The sequence below is a fragment of the Xiphophorus maculatus genome, chromosome 14 (genome assembly GCF_002775205.1).
Source record: "Xiphophorus maculatus strain JP 163 A chromosome 14, X_maculatus-5.0-male, whole genome shotgun sequence".
In the NCBI taxonomy this organism is placed as follows: domain Eukaryota; kingdom Metazoa; phylum Chordata; class Actinopteri; order Cyprinodontiformes; family Poeciliidae; genus Xiphophorus; species Xiphophorus maculatus.
The window spans coordinates 9674035-9693552 of record NC_036456.1 but is presented as its reverse complement, the minus strand read 5'-3'; the positions used below and the strand labels follow the sequence as shown (position 1 = coordinate 9693552).

The 19518-nt window shown below is 41.7% G+C and overlaps 1 protein-coding gene across 5 annotated transcripts in view; it reads right to left on the bottom strand.

Moving 5' to 3' along the window:
- The window catches only part of clcn3 (chloride voltage-gated channel 3), a 42740-nt gene that overhangs the window by 20234 nt on the left and 2988 nt on the right, over positions 1–19518 (bottom strand). For 3 of the 5 annotated variants that reach the window (XM_023345860.1, XM_023345863.1, XM_023345862.1), the window contains exon 2: positions 14461–14642. In XM_023345860.1, coding sequence (XP_023201628.1) covers positions 14461–14623 — 163 coding nt within the window. In that variant the 5' untranslated portion in view covers positions 14624–14642. Of the gene's footprint in view, positions 1–6521; positions 6841–14460; positions 14643–19518 lie in introns of those variants that run through there. The other 2 variants (XM_023345861.1, XM_023345864.1) reach the window with 2 other exon arrangements.

The following is a 19518-nucleotide window of genomic DNA, read 5'->3' as shown; positions in this document are numbered from 1 at the left end:
TAAGCATTGCTACAGAAGCTGATAGAAAAAACTGCAGTGGAACAGTTTAGATCAAAGCATATTTGTGTGTTGGAGTGGCCCAGTCAAAGTCCAGACCTAAATCTTATTGAGAATCTGCTGCACAGCTGTGTTCAGAGACAGTCTCCATCCAAATCTGAGTGAGCTTGAAGCGCTTTCTTAAGAAAACGAATCTCTAGATGTGCAGCAAAACCCAATGAGACTTGGAATTGGGCGACTGAACTGGAAAACATGCCACGGATTTTTTTCAAGTGTGTAAACCATGTATCTCTGATTTTTTGCTTCACAGCTACGCTCTACTTTGTGCTGCTTTATCTCATCAAACCCCAGTTAGAAAAAAACATTAGTCATTGTGGCTGTATTGTGAGAAAGGGCGAACAAGTAGAAGGGATATTCCTTTTATTAGGCATTCCTGCAGTTTTATCAGGGTAATTACCATCAGAGATATGTTTGTTCATAGCTATTAATCCCCCCCAATCCGCACTAAACTTAAAAACAAACATAAGCGATTTGAACAAGAGTCATAAACGTGGCCATAAAGCAGCATCAGAGCAACATGATTCATGGTAATAGGCTGATATCGACACACCACCAACAATGCTCGACTATCCATCCATCCATCCATCCATCTTCTTCCGCTTATCCGAGGTCGGGTCGCGGGGGTAGCAGCTTCAGAAGGGAGGCCCAGACTTCCCTCTCCCCAGCCACTTCTTCTAGCTCCTCCGGGGGAATCCCGAGGCGTTCCCAGGCCAGCCGAGAGACATAGTCCCTCCAGCGTGTCCTGGGTCTTCCCCGGGGCCTCCTCCCGGTGGGACGTGCCCGGAACACCTCACCAGGGAGGCGTCCAGGAGGCATCCTGACCAGATGCCCGAGCCACCTCAACTGGCTCCTCTCGATGTGAAGGAGCAGCGGCTCTACTCTGAGTCCCTCCCGGATGACTGAGCTTCTCACCCTATCTCTAAGGGAGAGCCCAGCCACCCTACGGAGAAAACCCATTTCGGCCGCTTGTATCCGCGATCTCGTTCTTTCGGTCATGACCCAAAGCTCATGACCATAGATGAGGGTGGGAACGTAGATCGACCGGTAAATCGAGAGCTTCGCTTTTTGGCTCAGCTCTCTCTTCACCACGACGGACCGGTACAGCGCCCGCTTGACAGCAGACGCTGCGCCAATCCGCCTGTCGATCTCCCGCTCCCTTCTTCCCCCATTCGTGAACAAGATCCCGAGATACTTAAACTCCTCCACTTGGGGCAGGACACCCCCCCTGACCCGGAGAAGGCACTCTACCCTTTTCCGGCTCAAGACCATGGCCTCGGATTTGGAGGCACTGATCCCCATCCCGGCCGCTTCACACTCGGCTGCGAACCGCTCCAGCGAGAGCTGCAGATCACGATCTGATGAAGCCAAAAGGACCACATCGTCTGCGAAAAGCAGAGATGAGATCCTAAGGCCACCAAATCGGACCCCCTCAACACCTTGGCTGCGCCTAGAAATTCTGTCCATGAAAGTGATGAACAGAATCGGTGACAAAGGGCAGCCCTGGCGGAGTCCAACTCTCACCGGAAACGAGCCCGACTTACTGCCGGCAATGCGGACCAGACTCTGACACCGGTCATACAGGGACCTGACAGCCCGTATCAAAGGGCCCGGTACCCCATACTCCCGGAGAACCCCCCACAGGGCTCCCCGAGGGACACGGTCGAACGCCTTCTCCAAGTCCACAAAACACATGTAGACTGGTTGGGCGAACTCCCATGCACCCTCCAGGACCCTGCCGAGGGTGTAGAGCTGGTCCAGTGTTCCACGACCAGGACGAAAACCACACTGCTCTTCCTGGATCCGAGGTTCGACTATCCGACGGACCCTCCTCTCCAGGACCCCTGAATAGACCTTGCCAGGGAGGCTTAAGAGTGTGACCCCTCTATAATTGGAGCACACCCTCCGGTCCCCCTTTTTGAACAGGGGGACCACCACCCCAGTCTGCCAATCCAGGGGAACTGCCCCCGATGTCCATGCGACATTGCAGAGTCGCGTCAACCAACACAACCCCACAACATCCAGAGCCTTAAGGAACTCCGGGCGGATCTCATCCACCCCCGGGGCCCTGCCACCGAGGAGCTTTTTAACCACCTCGGTGACCTCGTCCCCAGAGATTGGAGAGCCCAACCCAGAGTCCCCAGGCTCCGCTTCCTCAGTGGAAGGCATGTTGGTGGGATTGAGGAGGTCTTCGAAGTACTCCGCCCACCGGCCCACAACGTCCCGAGTAGAGGTCAGCAGCACACCATCCCCACTATAAACAGTGTTGGTGCTGCACCGCTTCCCCCCCCTGAGACGCCGGATGGTGGACCAGAATCGCCTCGAAGCCGTATGGAAGTCTTTCTCCATGGCCTCTCCAAACTCCTCCCACGCCCGAGTTTTTGCCTCAGCAACCGCCCGAGCCGCATGCCGCTTCGCCCGCCGGTACCCATCAGCTGCTTCCGGAGTCCCACAGGCCAAAAAGGCCCGATAGGACTCCTTCTTCAGCCTGACGGCATCCCTCACCGAAGGTGTCCACCAGCGGGTTCGAGGGTTGCCGCCGCGACAGGCACCGACAACCTTGCGGCCACAGCTCCGATCGGCCGCCTCGACGATGGAGGCACGGAACACGGTCCACTCGGACTCCATGTCCCCCACCTCCCCCGGGACGTGTTCGAAGTTTTGCCGGAGATGGGAGTTAAAGCTCCGTCTCACAGGGGATTCCGCCAGACGTTCCCAGCAGACCCTCACAACACGTTTGGGCCTGCCAGGTCTGACCGGCTTTCGCCCCCACCACCGGAGCCAACTCACCACCAGGTAGTGGTCAGTGGACAGCTCCGCACCTCTCTTCACCCGAGTGTCCAAGACATGGTCCCAGGTTTTACTCCCACACCTTCCTGCTCGACTAGTGGCAGGAAATTCTTCCGCTACAATATCATCCCTGATTTGTATCCTGAGACCAGAAATGAACATTTATTGGGGAGAAAATGCATGGAAGTGTCCTGAGCTGCATTTCTGTTTAAAAAAAGGAGGAGAAAACCAAGAGTGAAATTAGGATTTTCTGAATTTTAACTTTAAAATGTGAGCATAAAATTGGATTGTGTGTTATTTTCTATAAAATATTTCTTGAGGAAGGTGTGGGAGTAAAACCTGGGACCAGATAAGGAAGAGTATTATTTCTTAGGACTTGGTCGTTGACTCCTTTCCTCTCCCACCTGTGTGTGGGAGAGGAAAGGAGAGCGGAGACAATTAGCATCATATAATTAGCACCATATAATTTAACAACAGTGAAATTATATGGAGTTTAGACTTTTCTCTAGGAACCTGTACCTGTAAACAAACCTTCTGTACTCAAAACAAGCAAGAAAGTGGCTTATATCAGCAGATATAAGCTAGTGCTACTACGCAGTGATGATCAGATTTCCTTTGAATCATCAGATTCAACGTACAGGAGAGTGTTTTTACAGGAATGACTCAAAATATCACAAGTTTAAAAAAAAAAAAAACAGACACTATCGAGTTCTTATTCTGGAGCCGAGTGCAATTTAAAGTTATTAATCTGAACAAAAACACTTATCTCTTGCCCAACATTAGCTCTCAGACTTAATAACAGAACTAAATTATAATCTGTGTTGTATTCCAGAAGTCTATAAATGTTTATGTATATAAGGAGAATATTCCCAAGTTTGTTCATATAACATTATGTTGTTGTTTTACTTGTTAAAATGATCTGATGGGTGTCACTGATTTACACAAATTACATATGAATAAGGATTAAGCAGAATATTTTATGATTTTAATAAAAGGTCAACCTGTTTTGTAAAATTTCCAACAAGTAAAAACAATGAGAAACAATAAAATAAATAGCACTGAGCAGGAGTCATCTTACAGTGTTTGTCAGCAATCCTGTTGAAACCGCTGCAATAACAATTCATATTCATGTCCACTCTATTGGATCTTCACAAATTTCTGTTTATCCTGGAATATGTGAGCATCACTTAATAAAAAGACGACAAGAATGAACTGATTTCCATTGGATTCTGTATTATCAGATTGTAACTGTGATGCCTTGAAATGATGTCTGTGTAAAACTCCATATTTTTCTTCACTGTGGCTGCACCACGATGGCAAATCACAGCCATCTAAACAATAAAAAATGACCAAAAAATACAAGCAGTTTGGTGATTCAATATAACAATTTGGCACGACAAACTAACGTTTAATGACCGTGAGCAAACAACACTTTCACGATTTGAAAAACCATTTTAAAGCAAAAATGACCTTTTCTAGTCAAAGAAAAGCCATCGAAGTGTTGAGATAAATCAGACAAGCTGCTCCTGATGACGCTGGACTAAAGTAAGGCCGAACGAGGAAAGTAGTGGTGACGACATGGAAAACAGAGATTGAAGGGGACCGCATTTGCATGTCGTATGCTTTATACGCTCCAGCAAACATCCAGACAAAAGGCACACTCACACACACAAAATAAGGTTTCTGTTTCTTCCCCGTGTGCAGCAGCAGCCGAGTGACGCTGCAGATTCTGCCTAACGACTAATACGCCGCGTCAGTGAACGCAGAGGTTCGCCCACTGTCAAAGCCACGTCTCGAAATGACTAAGTGAATGTTGAATGCTAACTGGATCACTAACGTCTAATAATCGCTCATAACGTTTCTGTAGCTAAATTGTGGAGGCTGCTCCTTGTCTTGTTTACTCCACCGCCGTGGAGTAAATCAGCTCAGGGAGGTTTTGCAGGCAGCTGGTTAAGACGCTCTGTATCAGCAGGACTGAAGCAGAGCTGGCCTGCTCAGCCGTCATGCGATCACGGACTGACCCCGACAACCCGACTGAGCCCCCGCTGCCGACCGGCGCCGGCTCTACAGAGGAGGCCGGGACAGTCGCTGGAGGTTCTGCCTCCATCTCCTCAAAGGTACTAAATTCTACTGTATCTTTAACCAGATACTTAATAATCAGTCTTTTCTGACTGACGGATATTACCAGTTTGCTTTCAAACCTATCAAATCAGATTGTAACAGGTAAAATAAGTATTGAATACATCACAATTTTTCATGGTAACCATATTTCTAAAGGCGCAATTGACATGAAAGTTTCAACCAGGTTTTGGCAGCAGCAGAGAAAAAAAACCCCAAATCAAATAAATTCAGAAATTAAGTTACGTGTAATAATGTGAAACGACGGGGAAAAGTACTGAACACAAGCGGAAAGGGAGGTGGGAAAAAGGCATGGAAAGCCAAGAAACCAACTGAAATCTACCAGGAGTCAGAAAGCCATCCTGCCTCTTATCAGTGCAAATAAATCACCAGCTGGTTCAGTCCAAACTGATGGTCTAAACAAATATCCCTAACCAATACAGGGATTTTTAAATCAATACAAGATAAATGATTTAAGCCAGCAAGTTTGATGCAATTAGTGACTGGGTACAAAAAAGTTATAAGATTTTGAGTATTTGACCTGCTGCTCACTGATTGGAGACGGTAAAGGAAACACTGATTTTGATCTTTGGCCGATTGATTGGTACATATCCATCCTTAACCGTCTTTTCCTGTGGATTTACCACATGGAGATGGGGTGAAACAGATCTGAGAGGGTTTTTTTGTAATCAAGAAATATTACTGAGCATTAATTTGAGGAACTACATTTGGTGTTTACTAATGATGTACTGTCCACAAATCAAGAAAAGGCCAAAAACTTAGAGGCCAACAACCCCAGAATGACTAAATTACTACAGTTCTGTTTGGCAAAACCAGTGCTGAAATTGATTTACTTGCACTGTAGTCTCTGGTGATTTCACAAAAAGGGCAGTAGGAAATAGACAATTTATCTAAGTTAATAGAGAAATAAAACAGAGATATGTTATTGTGTCCTTAACTCTAGGAGTGTTTTGTCTTTGCTCGCTCACTGTGATAATCTACCAGTGCTCACAGGAACAAAATCTCCCTGAAGGCCACGTATGAAGACCAAGATAAGGCTCCAGGACTGAAAATGTCACAACACCAATTAAAAAACCGACAACCTGATCCAGCAGAACCAGTTCCACGCGGTAACACACAGAAACCAGCCAACAGGTGTTCCCTACGTACTGCATGTTTTCATATGCCAACATTAAATCCACATATTGAGGTTCAACATGTCCTTCCTTCGGTTGGGAAGATAAATGTCTGTAAGGTGTTCTGCTAGCAGGCTGAAGCTCTCATGCGAAATCAGCTCCTCCATTAACTTGTCATCTTTTGCACACACACACACACACACACCGCTGGTCAATGATCAACAGAGTCCTGGACGTTGACAGGAGCTGTATTCATAAAAACAACGTTCGGTTTTTACGCCCTAACGTTTGCGGCCGCTGATCCTGCCCTGCGTCCGCCTCCCGTACGGATCCACGCATTCCCTGAGAGGAAGGCGGAGGATGTCGGCCTCTGTTGTGGCAGAGGCGTGAGGAAACGAGGGAATCGGAGAAGACGTGGCGTACCTCTTCTAGGGATCTCCTGCAGGGGAATGGTGTCCCCTCCCCCGTCGTAGGGCAGATAGGGGTCGGCCGCCGCGTCCTCCTCCTCCATAACGACACTCAGAAAGAAGCTAGACTAAAACCGAGCTGGGCTTCACTGGGACTCCTCTCGCTGCTGCTGCTGCCATGTTTACCAAGGGAAAGACAAGCAGGGCTGTGTGACGCCGAGAGCGCATGTGTGTGTGTGAGCGATAGAGAGGGGAGAGAAATGTGTGTGACGACGCACAGTCCTGTCCTTCCCTCCCCTCCCTTTTCTTTCTATCTCGCTCTCCACTGCAGCAGCTGACTGTGAGGGCTGATGATGTCATCTCCCTCCCTCACACACACACACACGCGCAGAAAGCCGATCACGCAGAGCCGGTCAGCCCTGCCTGCTTTGGTTGCTATGGGAGATCTGAGAGTCCTGAGGCTGAACGGGAGAGACCAAGGTGTCGGGTCACAGGGGGGTTTAGATACGCTGACGGCATTTAAAATGGACCGGCTCATTCTCAGCGCTGAGCCAAATGACAGTTTATCCTCATTAAATGATCTGAAAATTAAAATAATAATAATAATAATAATAATAATTAACCTCCTGCTAATAAAAAAATAAAGTACTGAGTGAAAGGAAAAAAGTAGATTGGTAACAAAAACTAGTTTACCATATTACATAAGAATATCTTGATCTTACTTTTTATATAAAATGATATATATTTTGACATTACTTCTTGTTAAAAAATGTGCTTAAACAAGTTATATTTCAAATCAATACACCACCAATTGTGTCCCAATTCATGGTGTAAAATTATAAAGGAAGTCAAATGAGCAGTTAAAAAATGTAATACTAATTTAAAAGGAAATATAAGGAGGTCATTTTCACAAGATATATGAATATGTGTGAGTTAGCACTAATGTGTGTATGTAAAGTGAGGCTAACGCATATGAGTGTGTGGGTATGGATGTACATTAGACATATGTAAACCCAGATAAAATGGAAAATTAATTTAACTATGTTAATTTTTTAGATCTGATTTATTAATGAGGGTCCATCGGAAAGTATTGTATGAGTTTATGGGGTAGGAGTTCATAAGTTTCTTACTTCTTATTACTCCTTTTCAAGATTACTGTGGTAAAAAAATATGTGTCTTTTGCAGTCTTTGTTCATGTGTGTGATTTTAAACTTCTATCATGTTCAAAATAAATAAATAAAAATATTTAAAGGCAGGATTTTTTAAAAACCATGGTGGTAGTTGGAGGGTGGGATGAGGCGTCAGGAATATTTAAATATTACAAGCGTCGCGGTACAGATTACTATCACTTCTATATTCATCAGCACTTGAGAGAACCGCCTCACAATACTGAACCCTGAGCATCTCCTCTACGTCTTCATCCTATTCTGAAAATATTTTCAGACGCTCATCTGAAAATGCAACCAGAAACGAGTCAACAAAAAAAAATTGCCTGACATTAAGCTACAAGATGCTGTTCAAAACGTATTCGAGACATTAGGCATGAAGGTCAAACTATATCCATTAACTATGTTACTGTTGTTCGAATGCGACACACGTTAAGATTAGTCGTTTTCACAAGCTTGAACTAAAAATGCATTCAACTTAGGTACCTTAACGTTAGCCTTTTCTCTCCCTTTGAACTGTTGTCTTCAGTTTTGCTTCACTCCTGAGAACAGCGCAGGGCACAGTTCCCTCTTTTGCAGCCGGTCAGGCAGCAGTCAGTAAATTTTAACGTTTCATGGTAATTTTGGTTAGTATAAATGCACATATTTGACATCGTTTTATCACATATTAATAAAAAACACATAATTCTGAAGTTGTGGTTACTTTTAGTTTGGTGTCATGGTGTGCCACGGTCAGTTACATGTAGAGGAATCCCTGTAAGATTAGCACATACTTCATGACTAAAATAGGTCATTTATAGACTCCTAAAGCTGCAGGTTTTAAATAACAGACTCAGATTTTTTTTTTTTTTGAAGATGAATAATGTTTATCCCCCTCAGTTTTTGCTGGAGGAAATGGGCTGCTCTGCCTTTTTTGTTTTAGCTTTTCTCAGAAAAAATACATTTTAAAAATCCAGCTGAATGACATTGTTGGATTCAGGGCTGGAGACATTGATTAAAGAGACTTTATCCAAATCAGTCATGCCTTCTAACGTGACATAATTTGATACAGGTGCGTTAAACCAGGACGCCGGCCCTCGAGGACCGACTTTGGGCACCCCTGGACTATACAGACAACTGGTGACCTCTGATTAAGTTGCAATCTGGTTAATGGCACGTCCACTGTGTTCCATCACAGTGGACGTGCCATTAACCACAAGGACATTTCACATCAAACCTTGCTGCACAGATGGCATCTGATCATGGTACCACACTGAGCCCCTGAGAGCGACCCACTCTTTGACAGATGTTTGCAGTAGCAGCCTGCATGCCTCGGTGCTGAGCTGTATACACTTGAGGCCATGAAAGGCTTAGGAACACCTGAATTTCATCATTTGAATTGGTGTCCCAATCATTTAGAAAATAAAGTGTGCTTTGGTGTGATCACGGATCATGATCCATTTCTGAGTCGACTCAGCTAAACAAGATGGTTCTAATAAAAATGCAATGGAACATAAAAGGCAATTAAATATGGGATTTGGTGAATTTTATGAATATCTACACAACATATAGAAAGAAATTAATATGACGTTTGGCATTATTGTACATTGGTATGAAACAAGTTTGTTTATAGCTTTACAACTGATAAATGGTTTCACCGGTATGAAATGGGAGCCTGAATTGAACCGACAGTGCAGTCTTACAGTTATTTACTATAAATAATAAGTTTTTGACTCTAATGAGCTGAATGCAGATTTTCACTTTGGCATCAGCATAATCATGAACAAACAAAAACCTTGGGATAATGGGGCGCAAAACACAGTTAGCGTGGTCCTTTTCTCACCTGCACCAAACTATTATGAAACAAACATTAATGTGCTGTTGCAACAATTTGACTTGGAATACCTGCAAACTGCTTACAGTCAAATAAACGCTTAACGAAACCACAGAAGAGATCTACAAAAGGTTTTATAGGCGTTCTCCAAGTCAGAATGACAACAATAAAACCGCATGTAAATTACTATTATTATTAGAGTCTGCTGTTTTCTGCCTTAGATTCTTTAAAATTTGGTTTGTTGCTACACGTTGTAAACTTATCCTACCACGCAGAAGCTTGAAAAGATTTAAAATCCAACGTAGTTCCCAACCACTACATTTCAGAGGCGTTGAGGCAACTCAATTTAATAGCACGTTACTACATAAAACAAAATAATCCTCTGCAATTCCCTAGACTTAAAGTGTGATCTTAGCTTACTAATAGGTAAAACTAGACAATAAATATCGGCTTGTCATGCTTTAGACCTCCATGGTTCTTACCTTCAGGTACCGCATTGTTGGTGGCCGCTAAATCAGGTGATTTCAGCCACAGCTTTTCCTCTCCTTCCTCAAGGAATATTAGTGAGATCATCAAATAAAACCTACAATGTCTCCCATAAAACCAGCTTCAGCTCGAAGAGAACGTTTGATCTTCTTTTTTGTTCTCTTGCTTCTTGCTGAGCCAACGAAGCCCTTCGGTGCTGAACTCCATGTGATGGATGACGGAGCGCCTGGCAGCACTGGACCTGAGGAGGACTTCGCAAAGTTTTCTGTGAACACACCCCTCGCGAATACCACGAGGCGGTAGAGAATAGGCTGCAAACTAACGCAAAAGAAGCACTTTAATCCAGACTGACAGACACGCTTGCACCGGCTGGCTGTCGAACAGGTTCAAAGGAATGAAGTTACTCATCTGTCATTGAGATCCTGACTAGCCCGACACGTAGATCCACCCCAGGCCACTAATTAACGTACATTAGTGCATATTTCAGTATAGAAAATTATAAAGATCAATAAAGAAGTCAAGCTTCTGTCTTTACGTTTATAATGCGTATTGACCTGAACAACATTAATATTCCTTAAGGAGTTCAGCGATGTTAGCAGCATGAAGGTTCACATTAAAGAAAGATGTTATTTTATTTTTTTTACTATTTAGTGTGGATATACTTTGTGAACCAACTGTGATATTCAGAGCCTTAACACAACAATGTTTAAAGCCTTTACACAATGCTGCAGTAACTCCAATCAGAGGCTAAAAAGATGAACAATACTAATGTATTTAAGAGGTTAACGCGATGCAACACGATATGTTGAAACAGGTCGTCAAATGCTAGAAAATGTGATACAAAAATATTAAAAGGCCGAATCCAGCACTAAGAAATTAACATAAGGTAATGGAGGCTACAAAAAGGTAATGTGCGGACTACCACAATCTTAAACTCTCCACAAAGATGCCAACATGCAAAACGTGACGCAAAGATGTTAAATATAATGTAATAAAGATGTAAAAAGTTTAACACCATGCTATAACATGACTCGACAAAACTGACACTGCTTAGTGTTAATGTTAAGATTTTAAAATGCTTAAATTTTGCAAACACATTAATATGAAAACCACACAAAAGTATTTCATGCTGTGAGTACAACCTTGCAGAATGACGCGCCAAAAATGTTGGCATCCAGCTTCACCATAGAAGACATGCTTTCTGACGCCACTACAGACAAAGGAGCAACTCTGTCATTTATTGCTGCATTGTTTTGCGTCGGCCCAAACTTGCTCATCCGGTGTTTAAAGTATTTTAGCCTTAAGATGCAATGACTCAACTTCATTTGCTGGTTATTTCTAACATATCTAGAAGAACCAACAAATACAGCAAAGCAACATAGGGAGACAGTTTCACTGTGTTGGACTCTAAGCTTGACTTGAAACAAAGAAAGAAAAAAAAAAAGAAGTGAAATTGATGGTGAGAATGTCAAAATTAAATTCCTGCCAAACCCGTTTTCTGGCATACTGGGAGTAATATCGTTCAAGTTAGTGAGGTAAGACGGACTTTCTTCATCAATATTAGTTTGGGCAACTAATTTTAGTAGCAAATGCTCACAGCTACACTTTGTGATTGCATTTTGGTTTCACGTAACGAGCATAGCTTGATTTATGAGTTTTTGGGTCATGGTGGAACAATCAGATCATAAAAGCCAACAGGTTCAGATCGGTGAGTTGAGGATCAATACAGTTTCCATAAATAAAGTAAGATTGTAAGTAAATACATTGTACTTATTTTTAGAACTACAACGTATTAGAAGCTGACGTCAAGAAGTAGCCAACCTTAACATTAATGAAAAAGGCATGACCTCAAGGCTGGGCGGGGAGACGACTGAGCTTTAGTCTTTTCTCTGTTTCACAAAGATGACTAAACAACTACATAGAGCAAAGTATAATCCCCATAAAACATCCTGGTGATGAAATCTACTTTTATATTCACTCTCTAGGACCAGGATTCATTAGCTCATTTTGTTACTGTGATTTTTACTTTTTAGGAATCTTGTTTAAAAAAAAAAGTGTTTAGTTTAAAGAGAAGCCAATTTAAGTTGTAAAGATGTTCAAATATAAAGCACACTTTTTGTATTTGCCGCACCAAATCGAGCTCCTGTGGCGCTGTAAAAAGCGAGTGTGTTTTCTGCTTGATCAGCTTCATGTGTGAGGAAATGTGAGGGAGGCAGACTCCAGGAAGGAAGAGGAACAGGATCCACCAGCCTGCGTGTGGAAATAACTAATAAGTCTGTCAGGGTCATTGAGTTGTTGAATACAAACACGTGACTAAAACAAAAAATAAAACGGAGATGAATAGAAAATTCAGAAACGTGAAGGCAGGCGGAGGTATGAACCGGTTTACGTCCAGCACTAGGAATTCAGTTTATGTAAGCAATATTAAAACAACTTAAACAGGTAAGACTAGTTGTGACGTCACCGTGCAGACTGCACGAAACTGGGACTCTAAAGCGCTAAAGTTAGAGCAGAAGATCCGGATCCAAACAAACAGAACTACAAAAGAACTGAAATATTTAATTCCACAAAAATAGATGATTGACTTCTTTCACACTCCAATTAGATCCTGACATTAACATAGATCATCCTACCTAAATAATGTCGTCACTGTAAGGTGTTGTATAAGCCAACACAAACAATTACACTGTTGCCATGTTTCCGCCTATATAAAGCATAATTACATAAGATGCGTTAGAATCATCCTTTCGTGTCCAGATTCACATTCAGATATAGAACTGCTTCATCTGAACAGGAGATGGAGAGAGAGAGAGAGGGGGGAGCAGATCTTATTTGAACACTAGTGATGTGGAATTTATGAAGGGAAAAAGTTGGTAAAAGTCTTACAGTAAGTGTTAAAATTACTCAGCAATAGTTTTATCTAACAAAAGGTTATGAATCCTTTGCATGTGACATAGAAGAAGCGTAAAAAACCCTCAATCTGTTCTACCCATGACTTAAAGGGATTTTTTTTACTGCTATTAACGACGCTGGGCTACTTCTAATCTGCTCTAGCCTCCAAGTCTAATGAATTTACAATTACCAAATCAGATTTAGATTGTACTGCTACCTAAACTGGTCAAACCTGTTTTACTTACTTTACACCAATGACCGGTTCTACAAAACAGTTCATGATTTGCCAACGCCATATTTAATTTGAAATGTGGACGACTTGAAGACTTTGTTAAAATGTCGTCAATACAATACATTTTAAAAAACAACTTTATTTTCAAATTTTACAAACTGTTTCAAAGTTTCACCAGTGTAGTCTTTAAGTAGGATATCAATAGGGTGAAGACGTAGTAAAAAAAAAAAAACTTTAATAAAACCCTCTTATGCAAAAAAAAAAAAAGACCCTGTATTTTATATAACGTCCTGTTTAACATGGACCCTACCTAAGGTGGTAAAGATGCCAAAACCGCTTTATTATCATCCTGTTTCTATTTACCAAATATCAAGATTTCACCAATCACAAATCTTAGATTGTTACTCTATCCACCAACTTTTCTGGTCCAAATATTAGCGGACAGCAAAAGCCCCTTCTTCACCCACGTGTCTTTAACCAGTTCTTCCCCAGTCAGATTTGTCTCCATTTTCAGATCCTGCACACTTCTTGCCCATTTCTGGGGCCACCTTAGGAGTGGTAAAAACTGGCTAATCAAGCGGTTTGATTGGCAAATGACTGCATTCATAGATTGGCCCATGGATTTACATCATTGGATTAGCAATGCCGGTACTTGTTGAAGAGCGCATCAGTGTCATCTGGACATCACAGCCATCAACAAAGAAATACACCAAGAGATTCCGGAGAGACTGGTCATCCAAGCTTACACACACAAAACAACATCATCGGAACATCGACCAAACCTCCTGTGGACTCCCATTCTTCACCATATCCACACCCACATATTGAGGAACACACCGTCAATGATGACACACCTATCAAACATTAATCAGCTAGAGCGAGACTTGACTAATGTTGCAAAGAAGGCAAAGCTAAACTTCCAGAGTAAAAATCAACCAAAACCCAGCACTAAGGACTGTGGATTGGCAGCCTTGGACTCGTCTCCAGTTGAAGATTGACCTCAACGAAAGTACAACCATTTGCAAGGGTTTCTACATGATAATGACAGAAGGATTGTGATGCAGTTTGGAAGAATGGGCAGAAGGCTTTCTAAGGATCTGGATGAAAAAGACACAAGACAGGTGAACACACACATACGGATGTCGTGTAACATCTCGACTTCAGCAATGAGGCGATTCACAACCAGAAGAATGAACTGAAGACGTCCATTTTGGTTACACTCTCACAAGAAGGCAAAAATTGATCGCTCAAAGTTTGATCAAAACATGATTCGTCAAGGTTGAATTGTGACAGGGGGAAGCTTAGCGTTCCCAGACAAAGATTTATCAAATACTTTGGGGGAGGAGCTTGGGGATATCTTCCCTACCTGGGGAGGCAGCGTCCCCATCGAGCAGGTTGTCATCCTCGGTGGTGTGGAAGTCCATGATGATGCCGGCTCCATCCAGCAGCTCCTCGTCACTGCTGGCGCTGGCGATGCTGTTGTAGCTGTTCCTGCAGTAGCCTCTGTGGTAGAGCTGCTCCGACTCCATTTAGCAACACGCCGTTACCCTGAATGATACAGGAGGGAGTGAGGAGGGGAGTGGTGAAGATACAGACAGGCTGCGCTGCGAGGAGTCTACATCGCAGAGTCTACGGAGGTGGGGTGGGTCTAAGCTGCTACACACCGACAGGTATGTAGAGTGACTTACAAAAGTACTAATAAAACTTATCGCATTTTGTAAAGTTGCATCGAAATACTGGGTATTCATTGATTTGGCCATGTATATGGCTTTCAACATTTTCTTACAAATAAACATCTGAAAAGAGTTATGCGCTTTTAATTTCAGCCCCAATAACTGATACCCCTGAATAAAATCCAGTGCTACTAATTACCTTTACAATTTTCCTAATTGGGAAAATAATAAAACAAGTGTATCTAAATCTATCTGCTCTGTGAAGAATTCAAAGGTTTATTAGTGAACATTGGTGAACCAACAGCATTACGAAGACCAAGGAACCCAGCAGATTGGTCAGGAGATTTGCAGAAGCCTAAAGCGGGATTCAGAAAGTCTGTCACAATAAGGAATAAATCAATTCATTGCACGATAAATTAAAAAGAGCGTGTTAATTTCCATTTGGACAACAGTCATCAAAGAGATGCCCCTCTTTAATATGGTTGAAAAGCCAGCATTTTCAGAAATGCTGCAAACATTTAGCACCCAATACAAAGTAGTTAGTTTGCACTACCTCCCACTTTTGCCTGTGATCCCTATCTAACCTGAATAATTATTATTTGAAATGCAATTTTGGTGAGCGTGCAACCCATGTACAGAGGCCTCAGTCCTCTATGCGGCTGTCATGGGTTCAAGTCTCGGCCCATTGACCTTTACCGCATTTCTTCTCCAGTAAAGCCAAAAAAATCCTTTAAAAAAAACAACAAAAATTCATAATCTGTAGTATAGCTTGTTTCGCAAGTTTTGTTTGTTTTTAAAAGGTGAAATGTTTTTTTTTAGTTTGGTTAATTTAGTAGTTTGGGCAATAATGAGCTAAACTTTTCATATATATTTACGAGCAACACTTTATGTGCAGCTGAAACAAGTTTGTATTGTTTAATGGGTATTTTTAAATGTATTTTAATACAATAAGTTTGGAATATTGAAGGCGTATTGTGACCTTGTAGTGTCAGTCATTAAAACGGTATTCTCAGGCTTTTTAAATATTGGTGATTTTCCAAAAAACTCCAACTGGTGCACCCCTAGTTAGCTAAAGCTCCCTTTAGTTTCTTCCAGGATGAAGCGAATGTAGCAGAAAAGGTTAACCTAGGCGTGAGGCCTTTTCCTACATGTGACAAAGAATTTGACCTTTCCTCTACATTTTAAGCACTCATCCTCTGCCTTGTTGACCTAGAGATATTATTTCACCTTCATGTATAAACAGCTAAATTTCTACATCAAAATACACACCAACCTTACACACCTGGGTAAATATAGGTATTAATAAGATTAATTTCTCAGATGTTTAGGAGAGTTGATTACGGATAAAAATGCTGCTCCTGAATCTAGAATGAACCACCATTTTCTTTCAAACATCTCTACCCTATGGACAAGCTGGGAACTACAAGACTCAGACGAGGTGACCTAAAACGATCCTCTGCCTGCAGTGAAGTTCCAGTCCAATGTCACCTGAGAACCAGAGATAAGCTGAAGATATTAAAGGAAATTTTAGCTTGGAGACACATGGAGTCAGAGCAATAATGGAAAAGGAGAGAGAGTTCAACAGGCAAATGTAAGCACATTCATTATCCAAGAGTATGTTTTTTTGTGTGTGTGTGTGTGTGTGTGTGTGTGTTTTGGACTTTAAAATAATAAATCAAGACAAAGCTTAAGGCAGATGAAGATATAGAAGTGCACATTTATAGTTTTGGTTTCTTAGGGAAATTTACTTCTCCAGAACTGAAAAAAGTGCTAAAACAGCAAACTGATCTTTTCTCAGATCACGTGTCTGTTTCCTGTGGGTCTGACCATCGCAAACGGAAGTCTGTGAAAATGTAGGACATCCTAAGTCAGCTCGGATTCATATTTTTTTACATTTACATGTCGCAATACAAGACATATCTACTGTTTAAACCTTCTGCAAAGACGAGCAGCTAATATTCCCGTCTTTAAATTAAACCAGTTCAGAGGTTCCTCTGAAAACCTTCTCCCTTTTAAGATGCCTTTTCTTCTTTAAATCATTCATCTACATAAATGTGTAATTATGAGCGTAATTACGGGCCAGGCAGCTCTTATTAATATAATGGAGAGATTATCAAGCCTTTATGACCCATGTGGTTACCACATACTATAAGGTAATGACTTCTAATCATCGACTGTCAAAGCATATATGAAACATCTCCAAATTGATGCATACATGCCCAAAATATTCTATGGAAGATGGCTCCATTACCATATTTTCTTTCAGCATAAAAACATATAAATTAGCAAAGTACAAAACAGTGAAGAGGCTAAATTACCAGCAACCGTCATAATCAATGTGTCTGAGATCAGGACCGCCTGATTTTCCTTTGAGTGGCTATGATTGGTCAAACTAGCCTGAAAAATATTTTTTCATCCTCTTTTAAGCCAAGTAGTGGCAAAAAATGTCTTCCTGCCCGAACAAATTGGTGGGAATCACCTGAATAACGCAAGAAAAACGGGAAAGAAAAACTTTTTCAGAGCCAACATTCAAATCGATTCGCCATGAGTCGGAAACTCCGCCTGAGCTTTATCAAATCAGAGAGGCCAGGAAATTCAAGTCAGCTCCTTCGGAGAGCCAACCCTGAAGCCACCGATCTTCTGGGTTAGCCCATGTGACACCGTTTTATTACCTCACGTTAAATGGGAAAAGGTCAGGCTGCTGTTGAGAAAAACTCATTCTGTCTGCTAATTTTAAACCCAGTAAGTAAATATTTTTTCTGCTCCGAAGTGTGGCACCAACTACACCAACACTGATCGCAGCTCAGTGAAAAACCATTCCTACTCCAAAACCTTTGACTAATATTTAATAAAAATTATTGTCCAAATAGAAAACTCTACTCAAATTCACAATAAGATCAGTGCCGTTTGTCTACTGATAACGTGTTTGTGGGTTTGCTAATGGTTGTGATTGGTTGCATTTCTCAGACCGCCTCACGGCACAAACAGCTTCTTTGTCTGAAACTCAATTGAGCTGACATTTAAATCTGGTACACACTTAACACACCAGGGGCGTTGATTCGTGCGACATTATTAGCCGTGGGAAACAAACAGGCGCACATTTTCTTTTCAGCTACACAACTTTATTATGAAATTGCTGCTTTGTTTGTTAATGAACGCTTGACCTTTCATGGTTAAAGTTATACAAGCTTCTGGCTGCTGCTTCGCCTGATATTTTGTAACTAAAAGAAGGACTTCAGCGCGTTGATAACGTAGAAAGAAGTACTCGGGCGGATAGATCACAAATCAGGATTTCGGAACGTGGGTGAGAAGAGAGAAACATTTTTGAAACAAATAAATAAATCAGTCGATAATGGCGCAACAATCAGCAGCGAAGGAGCAAACGCTGAACGACTAGTTGAGCAGTGAGCGAGCTTATCTCTCTCCAGCCGGTCGCCATGGAGGTGCTGCCCAGACGATTGTTGCCGAGACGTGACTCAGCGTTTACTCCAACCGACAGCCTTACGCCTCCTCCACACACAGGGTCGATACTTCGACGCGCACATAAGCAACATCAGCTCCAGCGCATGCAGAAAAGAGCTTTTACTCGTAGTAAACATCACTTCTGTCATTACTACACAAGAAAGATCCAGCATCTGTTGCTGCACACTGCTGGGAAGCTGGCTAAGAGAAGTTTGCTGCACTTTCCTCCCCCTAAAAATAATGAAATTCTGCACAATAAGAAAATAGCCATATTGTAGTGTTATAATCAATAGCTCAGCAGCAGTAGAAATAGTTTCTTTTTCTCTTTACAGATTTTTTTTTTTTTTATGGCTGGGTAATATAATCGCATTCCAAGCCTTCCAAGATTTTAACAATTTAATTTAATCCTTTGTATGCCATCACTGACCCATGGGTTTTGCTACCATATTAGTATCTATAAAAGATTTTAAAAAATATTCACTTCCAAGTCTCTACAAATAAAAAAAGTAAAAAATATTCAACAATTTAATAGTTTTATCAAGTTTGAACACCTGATGTAACTTATTTATAAAAGACAAATACACACAAAGGGTTTCCCTCAGGGTATTATAAGCCTGGCGGGCCACCAGACTTTACTTGAGCCCCCACCAGGCTAATCATTGCTTATATATTTAAGTCTTTTTAAGACTATACAGCTGGTGTTCAGGTATTAATTTTTCAATCTTTCAATAACACATAATTATTGAGTGATATTTTCAAATTTCCTGTCAACTTTTAATTTTTTTTTTACTCAAATACCCAGCAGGCTGCTGGATGAATGACTGCCCTAACACCCAACCACTGGGCTTAGCAAGTTTTCTGGGGGAAACCTTGCGCACACACACACACACACACACGCACACACACACACACGCACACACACACACACACACACAGAAAAAAGATTAATTTTTCAAATGATCACAGAGAAGGTGGATTTTTTTTTCAGCTATGGATTTTCAAGGATTACCATTATAACTTTTTGTATGGCTTCCGTATTAAGTTGTTCTATAAATACAGTATTATATTGATCTTTCACAGAAAAGATATGTCACAAATGTTATTAAAAGAAAGACATTCCTAAAAAAAAAAAGAGAAAAGAAACTTGACTAGACTGAATCTCAACCTAATAGAAACGGCTCGCAACCATTTGGTTTGTCTAATTTAATTAGATTTTCTTCCTGATAAACAGAATAGCACATGAGAAGGGTTATGAACAATCAAATAATAAATCGAAGCTGGCAGATGGA